The sequence below is a fragment of the Sceloporus occidentalis genome, unplaced genomic scaffold, assembly GCF_023333645.1.
Source record: "Sceloporus occidentalis isolate IW3139 unplaced genomic scaffold, rSceOcc1.0.p SCAF_14, whole genome shotgun sequence".
Taxonomy (NCBI): Eukaryota; Metazoa; Chordata; class Lepidosauria; order Squamata; family Phrynosomatidae; genus Sceloporus; species Sceloporus occidentalis.
Genome location: NW_028316994.1, coordinates 2,201,825 through 2,219,015, shown reverse-complemented (window position 1 = coordinate 2,219,015; position 17,191 = coordinate 2,201,825). Strand labels below are relative to the sequence as shown.

Here is a 17,191-nt window from a genome sequence, read left to right as displayed (position 1 = left end):
TGTTCAGGTGGGCAGTTGGGCAGTGTGACACTAGCACGGGGGCAGCATCGGTGCATGTGGCACCACATCCCCATGCTGCCCCCTTGCTGGTGCTTCAACTCGGTTTGTACAGCCCCTAAGTCCCAAACTATGAAGACTCTCATCAGATTCTTTCCAGCTGATAATGTCACTACTTTTCCCACAGTTGTAAAAGCCTAAACTAACATCAGAATGCATAGACACCACTGTTTGTGAAAACCTGGTTCAATAAATACACATGCAAAGGAGGTTCAGTAAGTGAGCCAAACTTATCACAAAAGGTTTATTTCCCACGGTACATAAGTAAATATTAAATCATAGAATCAGAAATCTGTATGTTCCTCTGTCAGATGGCATCAGGGAGTGTAGAATGTGAGTAGGTTTAAGATGCATGAGAGATTAAAGGCGAGTTGTATCCACCAACCTTAGCATTAAACATTTGTGGTAAAGATGCAATTCAAAATGGAGGAGAAAACTATGTTCTTTCATGTCTGATTCTCCTGAGCTGATCTCTGCTGTTCAGCTCAGGCTTCAAAATAATAATATAGCATTTGGGGAAAAAGATGAAAGCTAGTAAACCTGCACTAGAGGACAATATGGAGAAGATCTCCACAGCCACCATGTACTTTCCTTTGGTGCTCAGGTAGGCTGGAACAAAGGACACCCACACACTGCAAAACACCAGCATACTAAAAGTGATAAATTTGGCTTCATTGAAACTGTCTGGTAATTTCCTGGCTAGGAAAGCCACGAAGAAGCTAACAATGGCCAAAAAGGCTAAATAGCCTAAGACACAATAAAACATGGAGGCTGAGCCCTCATTACATTCGAGAATGATTTTTCCATCCAGTGAGTGCATGTCCACATGTGGGAATGGAGGCGATGTACTTAGCCAAGCTACACAAATCCCTGCCTGAATAAAGGAGCAGGGAAGAACAATCAAGACTGCCATTCTTTTCCCCACCCAGGTCCTCATCCTGGATCCTGGTTTGGTAGCCATAAATGCCAGAACCACCATGATTGTCTTTGCCAAAATGCTAGAAATGGCTACAGAGAAGACAAGGCCAAAAACTGTTTGGCGGAGAAGGCAGGTCACCTTCCCAGGCTGTCCAATGAACAGCAAAGCACATGCAAAGCAAAGGAGGAGGGAGATGAGGAGAACATAGGTGATGCTCCGATTGTTTGCTCTGACAATGGGAGTGTCTTTGTGCTTCAGAAACATCCGAAGCAACAAGATTGTAATGAAAACAAGAGAAATAGCAAGGGTAGCTAAGATGGTTCCTAAGGCTTCTTTGTAAGAAAGATAGCTTACAACCCTTGGAATGCACTGAGTTTTGTCTTTGTTAGGATATTGATCTTCTGGACATGTTACACAGGCATTCATATCTGAAAGAAAGGAAGAATTAATTAAATATTTCAAAATGTTGAGTAATATGTACTTGAGAGTATTTCACAATGTATATGGAGAATGTATTCTAGATCAAGAGAAGTAATAGTGCCACTGTATTCTGCTTTGGTCAGGCCCCACCTAGAATATTGTGTCCAGTTCTGGGTGCCACAATTCAGAAAGGACATTGAGAAACTGGAGCGTGTCCAAAGGAGGACGACAAAAATGGTGAAGGGTCTGGAAACCATGTCCTATGAGGAACGACTAAGGGAGCTGGGGATGTTTAGCCTGGAGAAAAGAAGGTTAAGAGGTGATATGATAGCCCTGTTTAAATATTTGAAAGGATGTCATATTGAGGAGGGAGCAAGCTTGTTTTCTGCTGCTCCAGAGAACAGGACCCAGAACAATGGATGCAAGCTACAGGAAAAGAGATTCCACCTCAACATTAGGAGGAACTTCCTGACAGTAAGGGCTGTTCGACAGTGGAATGCACTTCCTCGGAAGGTGATAGAGTCTCCTTCCTTGGAGGTCTTTAAACAGAGGCTGGATGGCCATCTGTCAGGGATGCTTTGATTTGGATTTCCTGCATGGCAGGGGGTTGGACTGGATGGCCCTAGTGGTCTCTTCCAACTCTACGATTCTATGATTCTATGATTCTATGATATCCTTTACTTCTGAAAGTTTACTTCTGAAAGAACAGTCCTAAGCAAGTGACCAACTCTTCTGTACTTAGTATTTAAACCTTTATCCCGTCTTGGCAAAACATCAACCATTTACTTTGGAATCTATTTTTACCCAAAACAGTAACTTAGGACAAAGTCTAGACCTATATTTCAATTAGCTGCAAAATATGTGTGCAGTGCTTTGCATTTGGCAAATGTTGTTGCTGTTTTTGCTGCTTTTATAGCTGCAGCTGGCTTTAATAATGAAATGTTTTTATTTGGCATTGGAGACTTTTGTCCCCAAGCATGCTCTGACAGCACATGACAGGACAATCTTTCTGAAGCTCCAGGGTCTGAGTGTAGTCAGAATCTGGATAGTAGAGCATTTTGATGCTCTGATCACTATGAACTCTTCCTAAATTATAATCTAGCATCTTCGTCCATTGTGCTTTACAATGAACAGCAAGGCAATTTGGATCACAAAGAAACCAAACGTAGGATGACATCTAATAACTTCAAATCAAGACTGTGTTCACATTTTGTTTCAGGTATCTCTCCCTGATGACACTCTGGACTTCTGTATTTCTTTCTCTAGAAAGTACATTTGTCAATCAATTTTGAACAAACAGGATATTTAGAATTAGATTGGTGTTCCTGCAGCTATTCATTTTTGTACAAGTTCAGGACAGGTTTTCAAACAGATGAATGATTGCTTGACAGACAGACAGACAGACAGACAGACAGACAGAGATAAGTGTTGATAGCTTTGAACAATTTTACATGTAACTTGATATGAAGCAAATTTTATCAACTGTGGATCCTACCAGTCAAACATTTGTTTCATAAATGAAGTCATTAACATCAATCCAAAAGATTATTAATGAGAAGTATGAAAAAATGTCTCATGTATCTTAGGCTGTATATATCTCTTTGATATTTCTGAACTGACCATCTTCATAGAAAAAAGTAAGTACAGACATCACTTTTCTCCATTTGTTACATGTCTCACTGATTCCAGATCTTAAGAAATATCATCCTGAGTTAATAGTATTGGCATCTTAAACTTCCATAGCTTAGTGAATGCCAATCTAGCCATACCGAAAGTGGCTCTTCTTTTTTCTCTGCCATTCGCTCTCTGTTTTTAGAAAACATCATAACATTCCTTATCCTGGAACTGGGACTCTATGGTATTTGGAAGCTTCAACACTGTCTTCAGTGAAGCCAGTTACAAGATGGAAAAGATGGGGTCCACTACCTATGGCTTCTTGAGTAAGAGAAAGAGAAGGGCAGATGTGTGGGATGAAGTCAAGCTTGAGAATATTAGTGCACAGCAGAAATGGGGGCGGTATATTTTTGTGCAGATTTTTTAAATATATCTTTCTGCAGTAAACATCCTACCTTTCTGATTAGATATTGTCCCTTCTTGACATGGAGCACAATCATAGCAACAAAATGCTTGTCCCTCCTTCTTTTTCCTCATGTAGCCAGGATAACAGTTGTCATTACACACAGAAAGGGGTAGAACCTGTACATAAACATGGGGAACAACTGTAAAAATGAAATAGTGTCTAAGTAGCAGTTGGTCTCATGAGTGACAATATGAAAGATGCAAATTTTTGCCCAGCCAGAGTTAAGGGGGAAAATACTTCAGACACTCTTTCAAATGTGAGGTAAGATTGAAACTTACTCCCTTCCATACCAACTGTAAGGATGCATTAGTATGTCCTGAATGGGGTCACGCTCCCCCTGAAGGACTCAGTTCGCAGCTTGGGAGTGCTTCTGGACTCGTCGCTCCAACTGACATCTCAGGTGGATGCAACGGTCAGAAGCACTTGTTATCAGCTTCGGCTGATATGCCAGCTGCTACCCTGCCTGGACTGGGGGGACCTTGAAACTGTAGTGCACGCTCTGGTAACCTCTCGATTGGATTTCTGTAATGCGCTCTACATGGGGCAACCCTTGTACCAAACCCGGAAGCTTCAATTAGTGCAGAACATGGCTGCGAGATTGGTCGCTGGATGTTCCAGGGCAGACCATATAACACCTATCCTAAAAGATCTCCATTGGCTGCCTATTCGCTTCCGGGCCCAATACAAGGTGTTGGTAATTACCTATAAAGCCCTAAATGGTTTGGACCCAGGGTACTTGGAGGACCGCCTCCCCCCATATAATTCGCCCCGCACACTTAGGTCAGCCAAGAAGAATCTGCTGAAGGTCCCAACTGCGCAATATGCGGTGACCTCGCAAAGGGCCTTTTCCATCTCGGCCCCAAAAATGTGGAACAACCTTCCCGACGAGCTCCGTTCCACCACCTCCCTCGATCTTTTCAGAAAGAACCTTAAGACCTTTTTCTTTCACCAAACTTTCCCCCCATGAGATGTGATATTATGCCCTCTCCCTCTATTGTGTAACGATTTTCGCAATGTTTTTGGATCAATTCATCCAAGCTGGCTGTGTAACAGTTTTTAATATGATATATTTACATTGTTTTTATTGATATGTATGTATTTTTATGTTGAATTTTAATCTGTAAGCCGCTTTGATCATCACGGAAAAGCAGATAAAAATAAAATCTATTATTATTATTATTAATTAATAATAATTAATATGAGATGACAAAATGAAGGACACATGGAACTAAAAGACATATGAAGATGAACCCTAAACTCTAAAAAGTGAGGTGGAAACTGCAATAAGAGAAATAGTGAAAAACAAATCACCAGGAACAGATGATATTCCAATTGAACTGCTGCAATCCACATTGACAGAGTAAACTCTAGTGCTAACCCACATATGTCAACAGATATGGAAAACAAAATGATGGTCAACAGATTGGAAGTGATCAGTATAAATCCCCATCCACAAAAAGGGAGACACAAGAGACTGAAGCAACTATAGGACCATAGCACTGATCTCCCATGCAAGCAAAATCATGCTCAAAATTCTGCAATATAGACTCCAACCATACATGGAGAGAGAATTCCCAGAGGTTCAAGTGGGATTCAGGAAAGGAAGAGGCACTAGAGACCATTGCAAATATACGATGGCTAATGGAGCGCATGAGGAAATTCCAAAAGAAAATCAGCATGTGCTTTATTGATTATAGCAAAGCCTTTGACTGCATAGATCATGAAAGGCTGTGGAATGCCTTTAAAGACACGGGAGTGCGAACACATCTGATAGTCCTGATGAGGAATCTGTACTTAGTTCAAGAGGCTACTGTAAGAACAGAACACAGAGAAACAGAAGGGTTCCCAATTGGCAAAGGGGTCAGACAAGGCTGTAGCCTTGCACCCTATCTGTTCAACTTGTATGCAGAACATTTTATAAGAAAAGCAGGCTTTGACACAGAAGAAGGAGGAATGAAAATAGGAGGGATGAGTGTCAACAATCTAAGATATGCAGATGACACCATAGTACTAGCAGAAAACCTCACAGCCCGGGAACACCTACAAAGGAAGATAAAAAAGAAGGTACAAAGGCAGGCTTAATGTTGAACATAAAGAAAACAAAAATAATGACCATTGGGAATACTCAAGCTCCATTCATTTGAATGGGGCTCGTGCATGGTGGTGCGGTGGCGCAGGAGCATGTGGGGCGCCACGGGTGCGCGCCCCATTCATTTGAATGGGACGCACCGCCCCGCATGCCCCACGCGCTCCCCGTGGCTTGAGTGCGTACACTCAAGTCCACGTAAAGCGTGCCCGCGTATAATGCGGGCACACTGTACCATGTATGGATGTAAAAGCTGGACAGTTAAGAAAGAAGATAAGAAGAAAGTCTATTGATTTGAGATGTGGTGCTGGAGAAGAGTGCTGAGGATCCCATGGACAGCCAAAAGGACAAACAAATGGATCCTATAGCAGATCAAGCCAGAAACCTCCCTGGAATCCAAGATGATCAAACTGAGACTGTTGTACTTCGAACACACCATGAAAAGGAAGGAACCATTAGAAAAGACAATAATGCTGGAAAAAATGAAGGGAAGTAGGAAGAGAGGAAGGCCACATGCTAGATGGATGGACTCTATTAAGGAGGTCATGGGTATGGGTTTGCAGGAATTTAGCAGAGCAGTGGAGGACAAAGGGTCTTGGAGATATCTCATCCATATGGTCGCCATGAGTCAAGATCGACTCAAGGGCAGTTAACAACAATAACAAATAAGCGACAGATCTAGTCCATTCAGTTACATTATAACATCATTCAGTGTTCCTTAACAGAATATAAGCATTCAAAACAGATGTTGAAAGTTGTACCCCAGCGTCTAAAGGGCCACTGATTGTTCATCCCAAATATAAAGGTATTTCCACCCTCCATAACATCATGAAGTCCATGGATTTTCATCATACGTTTATTGACTATACTTTTTCCCCTCATTGTTTGCATGGTAGAAGGGAGAAGAGTTGGATTGCCTCCTATGTAGACAGGCCACATTAGAGGTCACTTTGGCTTTCCCTATCAAGACTTGGAGAGCTGAGGGATGGAGCTGAGGTTATAGACAGTTCTACCTCCCCTCACCAAAACCCTAAATCAGCCAGAACCTTCAAGCTGCATACACTGCAGAAATAATCCAGTTTGATGTCATGGTTTCATCCTATGGAATCCTGGGATTTGTAATGTGTTGTGGAACCAGAAATATGACAGAGAAAGCTAAATATCTCACAAAACTACAAATCCCAGCAGTTCAAGCAGTTCAAGCAGTTCAAGCTTCATTAGTTGGGCAGTACAGATGCAGTCAAAATGGTCTCGACCTATTCATTTCTGTTTACTGATTATTTTTTTAACAAAGAAACAAAGAAGCCATGATTTCATTGTTGTTTTTTAAAGATGATATCCAAGCTATTTCAGAAAATGAAGAAAAGAGAGAGATTGAAGTGACCAAAACAAAACATTCCTCTTACTCAGTCATGGATCTCTATATTTGATTCACCTGATTGAAGATGTTATGCCAGACAATTTGGTCCTCATTAATGGTTAATTCTTGGCCTGAGGGAGCCTGAAGATCCAGTTTTCCAACTTTGACTCTAACCACTGAGCCATTGGGCAACATCAGCCAGTTTGTAATGTCAAAACCTGCAACTATTTCTCTGTTTTCATTGAAGTGCACAGTGTCTCCAGCACTGTTGTTGAATGAGATGCGACTTAGAAAGTGATGGAGCTAAATGGTAAAAGAATATTAAGAAAGGGAAAATTAGCTTTTGGACACCTCTATTTTTCCTCCTTGTTGGAACAGTTTGAAATTGTGCCTTCAGTATCTCCCTTTTGAAAAACTCCCATCAATCCTGAACTCCTTTTTCTTTTACTATTCCTGACCACGGGATTACCCCCAGTATTTCCCTGAGTTTGTTGAAATCAGCTTTCCTAAAGCCTAAAATGTATGTCTGACTATATGCCTGGTGTCTCCTTTCCACTGTATAACAAATTCCAGGAGAACATGATCACTCCCACCACTAAGGATCCCACCACTTGCACCTCATTAACCAGGTCATCCCTTTTGGTTAGGATCAGATCTAAAATGGCTGATCCCCTTGTTGCCTCTTCCACCTTTCAGACAATGAAATTGTCTTCCAGGCAAGTGAGGAATTTGCTAGACTTTAATGTTTTGACTGAGTTTGATTTCCAACAAATTTCAGGATAGTTGAAATCTCCCATCACTCTTCTATCTGAGAGAGTGGTCATCTGTTCTAGAAAAGTATTGCCCTATTCCTCCATCTGACTTGCTGGTCAGTAGTAGACTCCCACAATAACATACTTATTTCCCTCCCCTTTAATTTTTATCCAGATACTCTCCACCTGGCTTCCAAGATTTATGTCCTGGATCTCCTCACAGGTGTAGACATCCCTGGCATATAATTCTCCAGTTAGTCTGACATCTATACCAGGAAAGATTCTAGAGCAGATCATTAAACAAAGAGTCTGTGAACATCTAGAAGGCAATTCCATAATCACAAAAAGTCAACATGGGTTTCAGAGAAATAAGTCATGCTAGACAAATCTTATCTCTTTTTTGATAAAATTACCATCTTGTTAGATGAAGGGAATGTTGTGGATATAGTATATCTTGATTTCAGTAAGGCCTTTGACAAGGTTCCCCATAACATTCTTGCAAACAAGCTTGTAAAATGTGGGCTAGACAAGGTAACTGTACATGAATTTGTAATTGGTTGACCGACTGAACCCAAAGAGTGTTCAACAATGGCTCCTTTTCATCCCAGAGAGAAGTGACCAGTGGTTCTTTTCTGGCCCCAGTGCTATTCAACATCTTTATCAATGACTTGGATGACAGAATTGGGATGCATACTTATCAACTTTACAGATGACATCAAATTAGGAGGAGTAACTAATACCCCAGAGGACAGGATCCAGATTCAAAATGACCTGAATAGACTAGAAAGCTGGGCCAAAGCTAACAAAATGAAATTCAACACAGAGAAATGTAAGGTATTGCACTTAGGGTGGAAAAATGAAATGCACAAATATAGGATGAGGGACACCTGGCTGAATGAAACTACATGTGAAAGGGATCTGGGAGTACAAGTAGGCCACAAGTTAACTTGAGTTAACAGTGTGATGCCGCAGTTAAAAAGGGCAATGTGATTTTGGATTGCATCAATAGAAGTATACTGGAAGGGAAGTAATAGTGTCATTGTATTCTGCTTTGGTCAAGCCCCAACTGGAATGCTGTGTTCAATTCTGGGCACCACAATTAAAAAGGACAATGACAAACTGGAGCGTGACCAGAGGAGGGCCACCAAAATGGTGAAGAATCTGGAAACCATGTCCTATGAGGAGAGACTTAGGCAGCTGGATATGTATAGCTGGGACAAGAAACAGTTAAGAGGTGATATGACAACCTTGTATCTTGAAGAGAAACGACAACCCAGAAAGAACCGCAACCCAGAAACATCACCCAAGGAGACTTTCCACTGTGCTTTCTGCAACCAGACCTGTTTATCCCGGATTGGCCTTTTTAGTCACCAACACGCTTGTACAAAGCGCGGGATGAGTCCTTCCTGAATCTTCGTTCACGAAGCAAAGCCAGATAGAGATAAGTATTTGAAGGGCTGCAACATTGAGGCTGGAGCAAGCTTGTTTTCTGCTGCTCCAGAGAATAGGACCTGGAACAATGGATCCAAGTTACAGGAAAAGAGATTCCACCTCAACATTAGGAGGAACTTCCTGACAGTAACAGCTGTTCGACAGTGGAACACACTTCCTCAGAGAGTGGTGGAGCCTCTTTCTTTGGAGGTTTTTAAATAGAGACTGGATGGCCATCTGTTTGGGGTACTTTAATATTGAGTTCCGGCATGGCAGGGGGCTGGACTGGATGGCCCTTGTGGTCTCTTCCAGCTCTATGATTCTATGATTCCTTTTTCTACATTAACAAGGTCTTGAAAAAACTTTGAATTCAGATTACCTGCCATGGCTGCACATTTTGAAATGCCCATTTCCATCCATGCGCCAATCTTCTTTGTTTCAAGATGGACTTGTTGCTAGTATGCAATGCATGTGCGATAGCATAGACAGCATTGTAGACACTGTAGCTGTGACCAGTCATGGTCATTTCAAACAAAGTTCCAGGAAGAGTCTCCAGGTTTTCATCCCCAGTGCAGGGCTTTTCTTCCCCCTCCCTCTTTGAGGAATCTAGAGAACAACTGAATGATCCTTCCCAAAAGCCCCGGATGAAACCATCTCTTCTTGTCCAAGAAGGTTTAATTGATTGAGCAAATCCTTTGAACCCTTTAGGCTGATTAGAGTGGACAGTGAAAGATATGGAACCATGGAAAGTTTCTATATCCCAGTCTTTTTGCATAGACGGTGATTCAAAATCCCAGTGGGAAGTAACAATCCACATTTTGCCCAGTGGAGGTGATGCCAAGAAAGTTGTTGTAAACAGTAATATTCTTAAAGAATAAAAGGATGGGTTTTCACCATATACAAAAAATACATTGGCTTTTCCCTCAGTAATGTTGTTATAGCTTTGCCCATGCTGAAAAACTAAATCGGCCATCTCCTCTGTATAAGCCCAGTATGGTAATCTGTATATGAAGGCACAACAAATGCCATTCTGGGAAAGCATTGGCACCATAGTTCGTACAAAAAGGTCTCCTTTGTCATCATCCACAGCAAAAAGTCCAATCCATGTCCATCTGAAATGCTGCAGTAATGTCACAACTCCTTTGTACTGGTGGGTTTCATTTGGGACCATCTGATACAAAAAAGGGACATGAAGTTTGGCAGGATGTGGGGGCAGAAATGATCCATATGTGAGCTGAAATCAAATGTATATTTTATTTTTAAAAAAATCAGATAGATCATATGCAAGTCTTAAATCACAACATTATAGGAGCCAGTGTAGGCCACCTGTCGCATGTGGGAAATTCAAGTTTACTGGTAAACTATAAATTGCACAGCTTCTTTTTGGCATAGTTGCAGTGAAAGAAAGGCTTCTTATCCTAGTGAAAAGTTTCTGTTATTGTTTACTAATAAGTTACTATCCATGCCCTCTCCATTTATGTTTTTCAAAACTGATGTATTGGCCCACTACCCAAGACTGTTTTTAATCTATTTAACAAGATCCAGTTCCTTCCTCTTTTCTGCAGAGAGTTTGTTTCCCATGCTGATCCAAGGATTTAACATGAGATTCCTAGTTTTACTACATTCTGTAGTAAAATCTGCAATCGTTGGCAGAGAGACAGACGGATGGATGGATGAACAGACAGACATATATGGTCCCAGCAGGAACGTAGCCAAGGGGGGGGGGGGTTCTTGGGGTCCGGACCCCCCCTTCCATTAGAAAAATGAATGGTGCGTGCTGCTGCGCCGCCGCACCCAAGCCCCATTATGATGGTGGCACTTAGTCTGGACCCCCCCTTCCTAAAATCCTGGCTACGTCCCTGGTCCCAAGAAGTGGATGTGGTATACTATATATGTTCAGTGCCAAATTAAGAGGCCCTCTAACTTCTTATGTCCCTCCACATTTGTGGCTTTGACCTTTGCAGATCTGATTATTCACGGATTTTATTAATATATTCTCTCTAGGAATATCTAGGTCCTCCAGTGCATCTCTATGGTCAACTTTAATGAAAAGTCACACTGAAGAACCTAGAGATTCCTAGAAAGAACACTTCACTCGGCATTTGTAGCTCCTCCAGCACAATTCTATGGTCAGTGTCTGGCAGGTGTTCTCTCAGGTAAAAACATAGTGTTTTTGTTATTGGTGTTTTTTTCACATTCACAGGGGTCCAGTGCCACTAACCCCAGCAAACGTGGAGGGACAAGTGTATTCAGAATAGAACATTTAAAGCAATGGAATGTACTCTAACAAAAACATAAATGATTTCAATTCATCTTCTCTGGCATGTCTAAATCTAGACCCAATCTCATAATTCAGTCACTACAGCCTAATATATCACTTTCATTCATTTTCTTTTTAAAATGGCATTGCATTGCAGACCAATGCAATGATCCAGAAATCCCTTTCCCATGCACTAATGCTAAATCAAGTTTTCTTCACTGTAATGCTTTTCATTTGGTATATGCTAAATCGAAATTTTGAAACTGCCTCTCTTGAACTGAATTTTGTTCCATTCAGCTTATTACACCATACTGTTAAGGACATTTTGAATTTCTTTTGTGGTATTCTGGCCCTTGTCACCTATAGGTTAGCTACGTGTTCCACCCATGTCCACCAACTGATGGCTAATGAAATGAAGAGAATCTGGACCAGTCACGAGCCCTTGGTCCAGCAGCGTCACTAGGGGCGTGGGGGAGTGTGGACCTCACTGGGTGACACCCAGCCGCTGCCCCCCCTCCAGCTGCTGGCCGTGTGTTCTTGCTATCAGGCAGCTTCTTCCCGGGGTGCTGGCCAGGTGCAAAAAGAAAGCAAGGTAACAGAGCTCTCCCCTTTTTGCTCCTATGTTCCTTTCCCACTGCCTGTTGCAGCCCATGATGGGGTAGGGGAAGAGAGGCTGCTGGGGGACCACCTCCTTTTTCTTGTGGCATTTCTTCAGCACATGCATGCACGCAAGCATCCTTCCTCTCAGCAGGTCTGAGGGGGAAGCTAGTTGTGTCTTTCCCCTCTGACCCATGCTGAGGTAGGTGTGTGTGTGTGAAGAATCCCAGCAAGGAGAAGCCTGCAGGAGGGCAGCTTGCTCTTCCTTGCTGAGTTTCTTCAGTGGGTGCACATGCACAGAGACACACACACACACTCCAGGCAGGTCTGTCAGTGAAAGCCAGTTGTGTGTGTCTGTATGTGCTTGTGTCTGTTCAAGAATCACAGCAAGGAGAAGCATGCATGAGGATACCTTGCTTTTTCTTAAAGAGATTCTTCTGCACACACAGGGACACATGCCTACCCGCTTCCTGGCTTTTCCCTCAGACCTGCATGGAGAGTACCCATATGTCTGCATGTATTGAGGAAACTCAGCAAGGAGAAGCCAACCACTGACCTCAGGAAGGCTAGCATTGTGGACTTCCAGAAGTCATTGAACTGCAGCTCCAGTAGACCCAGCCTGCAATGCCAGCAGTAAGGAATAATGGAAATTGCAGCAGAATTCCCATCTGTGTTCTCCTAGTATCATTTGGCCTTTGTGTGACTGTTTCTCTCATAGCATGGTTACATTTTATGACTACTGTTTCCTGGGAGCTTAATCAGTTTTGGGCTGTGTCACACTGGTTCCCAGTGGTATGGTGTTTAATTCCCATTCTGTGCTTTTAGCTGTGCACCATTGGTATCTGGTGGGACAGGGATATAGCTAGGATTTTAGGAAGGGGGGGTCCAGACTAAGTGCCACCATTGTAATGGGGCTTGGGTGCGGCGGCACAGTAGCACACACCATCCATTTTTCTAATGGAAGGGGGAGTCTGGAACCCAAGAAACCCCCCCCCTTGGCTACATCCCTGGATGGGATGTGGTTACAGGATCTCACCCCCCCCCCAGTGGATACCAAAATCCATGGATGTTCAAGTCCCATTAATAGCAATATAATATACTGGAATAGCATAATAGTGTTTCTTATTAAAAATGACAAAATATAGGTTTTCATTTGGAATGTATGTATTCTTTTAATATTTTCAAGCCATGGATGCTTGAATCTGTGGATAAAGAATCCATAGATAGGGAGGACTCACTATCTTTCTTGAGTGTATCTTACACCCTTGGAGGGGGGGGGGAGGTTTTTTTTACTGGGATTGTGTATTGTTGCTATGTGCCTTCAAGTCATCTGTGACTCATGGCTGCCCCAATGTGAACCTATTATTTGAATTTCTTGGCAAGATTTGATCAAAGGAGGTTTACCATTGCATTCCTCTGAGGCTGAGAGAGTGTGACTTGCCCCAGGTACCAAAAGAAGTTTTCATAGCTGAGTGGGGATTCAGACTCTGATCTCTACAGTTTTAATGCAACACTCAAACCACTATACCACACTGGCTCTAAACCTGGAGTTAACTTGACAAAAAGCCTTCTTTAGAAATTTAAATTTAATTTAAAGGTGTAACTTTAATTTGGGGAGTTGTTTATGTCACTATTACTGCCTTTACATTCAGTGATATATAAGAATTCTGATTTACGAGTAAAATTAGTACAAGGAAAATAACAAAGGTTTCTCTATGGTGTGGTATGGGAGGAGGTCAATGGGAGGTTGACTCACCGCATTGCCTGACACCAACCCTAGTGACGCCAATGCCTTGGTCACCCCTACTCAACATTTGCACCCAAATTCGTGAGGAGCCATTGATGAATTTTCAATTTGCTTGCCAAAATATCTGAAAGAACTTTAACAAATGCTTTCCTGAAATAAAAAGTGTGTGCCAAAGTTGAAAAATCCTCTTGAATACAACTTACCTGTGGAGTCTTGTACCTTGCTGAAAGGGTGGCCACATTGGCAGTTATCTCAGAGATACATCCTCCAACAAGAGCAATCAGAATATTCTGGCTGTGACATCTGAAATTGGGGACAAACCTTTGTGGTGTTGAAAATAGGCTCAAAGTTGCTTTATAAGTCATCCTTGCAGCATAGTAGCTGTTGAGAATGTGGAACCCCAGACTCAGATTGGATAAAAATTTGGGATTCTCATTGATCTCTTTGACAGCAAATGCCAAGGCCAGAAGGTGCTGGTAATTCTTAGGCACTGATCTGTAAGAGGTATTGAAGGCTGTTTTACCAACAACAATTTTTCAAAGCTGAGCTTTGCCTCATATTATGCTGAATAAAAGTGTAGTTGAAGACTGTAAAAAAAGTAAACCATCTGAAATAGATGTTTTTCAAGGTAATCTTTGGGTCATTCTAGAATTTAATCAACTTCATCTGTGTTTATTTCAGTCAGGTGCTTTGAACACAAATAACAATAGCAAAGTGGCCCTATGTAATGTATAGTATTTTGGCCAATGTACTGTATTTAAAGAAGATGCTAAAACAGAACATGTTATATGAGAGTGTTTGATTGTTCGGGGTTTTTTGTTGTTGTAGTTTCAATCTCTGCTAAGCAAAGGCAGCATCTATGTATTTGTATTTTAGGAACAAGAAATATAGAATGACATAAAAATGTATGTTTAAAGGAAGATCTATGCTGGGTAAGACCAAAAGCTTACCTAGTACAATCTTGTGTTCATACAGTGTATAATCAGTTATTTAGAAGGAGCTCAACAGCAAGATATTAGTTCCACAGTCCCCTCCATCCAAATAACTATTTTTCTGATGCTGGAAACAATACAGACAGAGAGACAGACAGACAGGCATCACCTTACACTTGCTTATTTTGAATTCAATTTTTTTATTTTCCTGCTCATTCTCCCACTTTGCCGGGATTTTTTGGGAGTCCTTTGCTATCCATTTCTGTTCTTACAACCCTAAATATTTGGGTTATAGCATGGTGTAGTGGTTTGAGCATTGGACTAGGACTTTGGACACCAGGGTTTGAATCCCATCTCAGCCATGTAAACCCACTGGATGACCTTGGCAAGTGACACACTCTCAGCCTCAGAGGATGGCAATGGCAACCCCCCCCCCCTTTGAAGAAACATGCCAAGACAGCACCATAATAGGTCCCTATTAGGATCATCAAAAGTCAGAAGCAAACTGAAGGCACACAGCAACAACAAACTCTGAATTATTTAGTGCCATTAGCAAACACAGCCACCATATTACTCCACTGTAACCCTGTAACTGCTTTTTGTTTTCACTAGCTTATGCATTTATCATCAATGTATTTAAAGTCTCCTATTATTACAATATTGTTTCTTTTGGCAGTCTTTCTGATGTCATTCTACATCTTAATACCTGAGCATTTCTGTCTATCTATCTATCTATCTATCTATCTATCTATCTATCATCTAGCTAGATAGCCATCCATCCATCCATCCATTTAGATAATAGGTATTATGCACATATTTCCAGTGATTTTGGTTACCTCCCTAGTATGTTTGCATTTCAGCAATAAAACCAGGTTGCTATTTATCACTATGCATGATAACAAGACACTTGGGAAACTGTTTAAAATATAACAAAAACAATGAAACATGGTTTATTTTGAAATAGTAATATGAAATGAAACATTTGACATTCAGAAAACATGGTCACAGCACTGAGGAAAATTACAAAAAGATCATAAGCTGTTATCTGGTTGTTTCATAGAAGCAGTAGAAAAATGGTTAGGATGCATTCATTACAGCAAAGTTAGTCAAATACAATTTACAAGTGGTTTATATCTATCATTATAATATAGAAGCAAGGCAAAGCAAATTGTACAAAAACAAATCAAAACATGATTTGTGAAGCTGATATGCTCCAGGAATATATATTTTAATGATAGAAATATATAAATGTCATCTCACGTAAATGACACATGAAAGCAATGGAGAAAGAGAGAAAAACTACCTGTACATAGTTAGTTCGGACAATTCCTCTGTAGGCTGACTTGTGAAAGACACTTCATCATAGAAGAAGCCCACCTGCGAAACAACTGCACCAATAATGAAGTCACCTGGCTGGTAAAATTCATGAGGAATAGGCAGGGGATCATCAGGTATGGAGCAATTCATTAAAAGTGGTTTGTACAGCAGAAGAAGGCGGCATACTGCCACAAGAATGATACCATTGAGAAACCTTCTCCTTCCAACACTGAATCCCATGTTTCCATCTACAGCATTATTGTTGCAGTCTCTCTGAGATTATGCAGGTTCCATCATTACACAGTTATAGCTTCTGTACCGGGTACGGTATAGAAGTACCCTTCACTGGTTTTGGTTGTTCATTCTCCTCACTTTATCTTCTAATAGTGATATATTATCCTTCTGTTTTTTAAAAAAATCTTTTTACCTAGTTGTATAACTATAATTTTGCTGAAAAAGAAAGCAATCAAGTTTTATACAGGGGTTTTGTTGTTGTTGTTGTTGTTGTTGTTGCAAATAATAGTTTTTAACAGAAGCAGTTATGTAGTTTGACTTTTGATTTTGCTAATGCAGCCTGGAAATCCTCTGTGTAAAAGAATGAAAACTGTAATTTTGACAATGACAGAGGAGAAGAGGGTTTCCCCAAGGTCATGATTACCATTTGGTTCTTGTTGGCCTTTGTTTTTAGGAGTTGTGCCTAAGTGTTGTTGCATCATGCATGACAAAAGTTAAGAAGTATTTTGCTCAATCCTATGAAAACTTGTTTTCTTTGAGGAAGAAAATGCAAGTGTCATGTGGTTGTTTAGCATAGGTTTCTTCTGTTCTTCTGTTCATAGGTAGAATAACACAGGTCCTGTGGCTCTTACTCTGTACAATACAATAAGGAATCCATCTAGTCTTGTTTACTTCTTTAAAAAGCAAGAAATGAGTGGCTAGTGGCCCTGTGAGTCCAGACTATTGTCATCCAGAGCAATATGAGGTCACAGCCTAGGAGTAGGAACTGTGCAGCTTGTGTAGTATTTGCATAATGGCTGGTATTTGTATCATGCTGATTTGCAACCCCTTTCAGGAGATCAATTTCATTTCAATTAAAATTGGTCTGGTTTATGGTTACCAATAATTTGCTGTAACATATTTAAAGGTGTCAGTTGTTTCATTGTGTACTCATTAACAAAAAGACCAAAGAAAGATCATTCGCCACAAGGAACTCACCATTTAAAAGCTAGCTATTGG

The 17,191-nt window shown here is 41.1% G+C and overlaps 1 protein-coding gene across 1 annotated transcript; it reads right to left on the bottom strand.

The window, feature by feature from the left end:
- Nucleotides 1-493: 493 nt before the first annotated feature.
- LOC149303509 (vomeronasal type-2 receptor 26-like) lies at nt 494-16,198 on the bottom strand. Its single transcript, XM_089480748.1, has 6 exons — nt 15,945-16,198; nt 13,913-14,204; nt 9,485-10,339; nt 6,998-7,225; nt 3,466-3,592; nt 494-1,404 (listed from the first exon to the last, which is right to left on the bottom strand). The coding sequence occupies exons 1-6, from the start codon at nt 16,196-16,198 to the stop codon at nt 494-496; spliced, it is 2,667 nt and encodes an 888-aa protein (XP_089336874.1).
- Between the last annotated feature and the right edge of the window lie 993 nt (nt 16,199-17,191).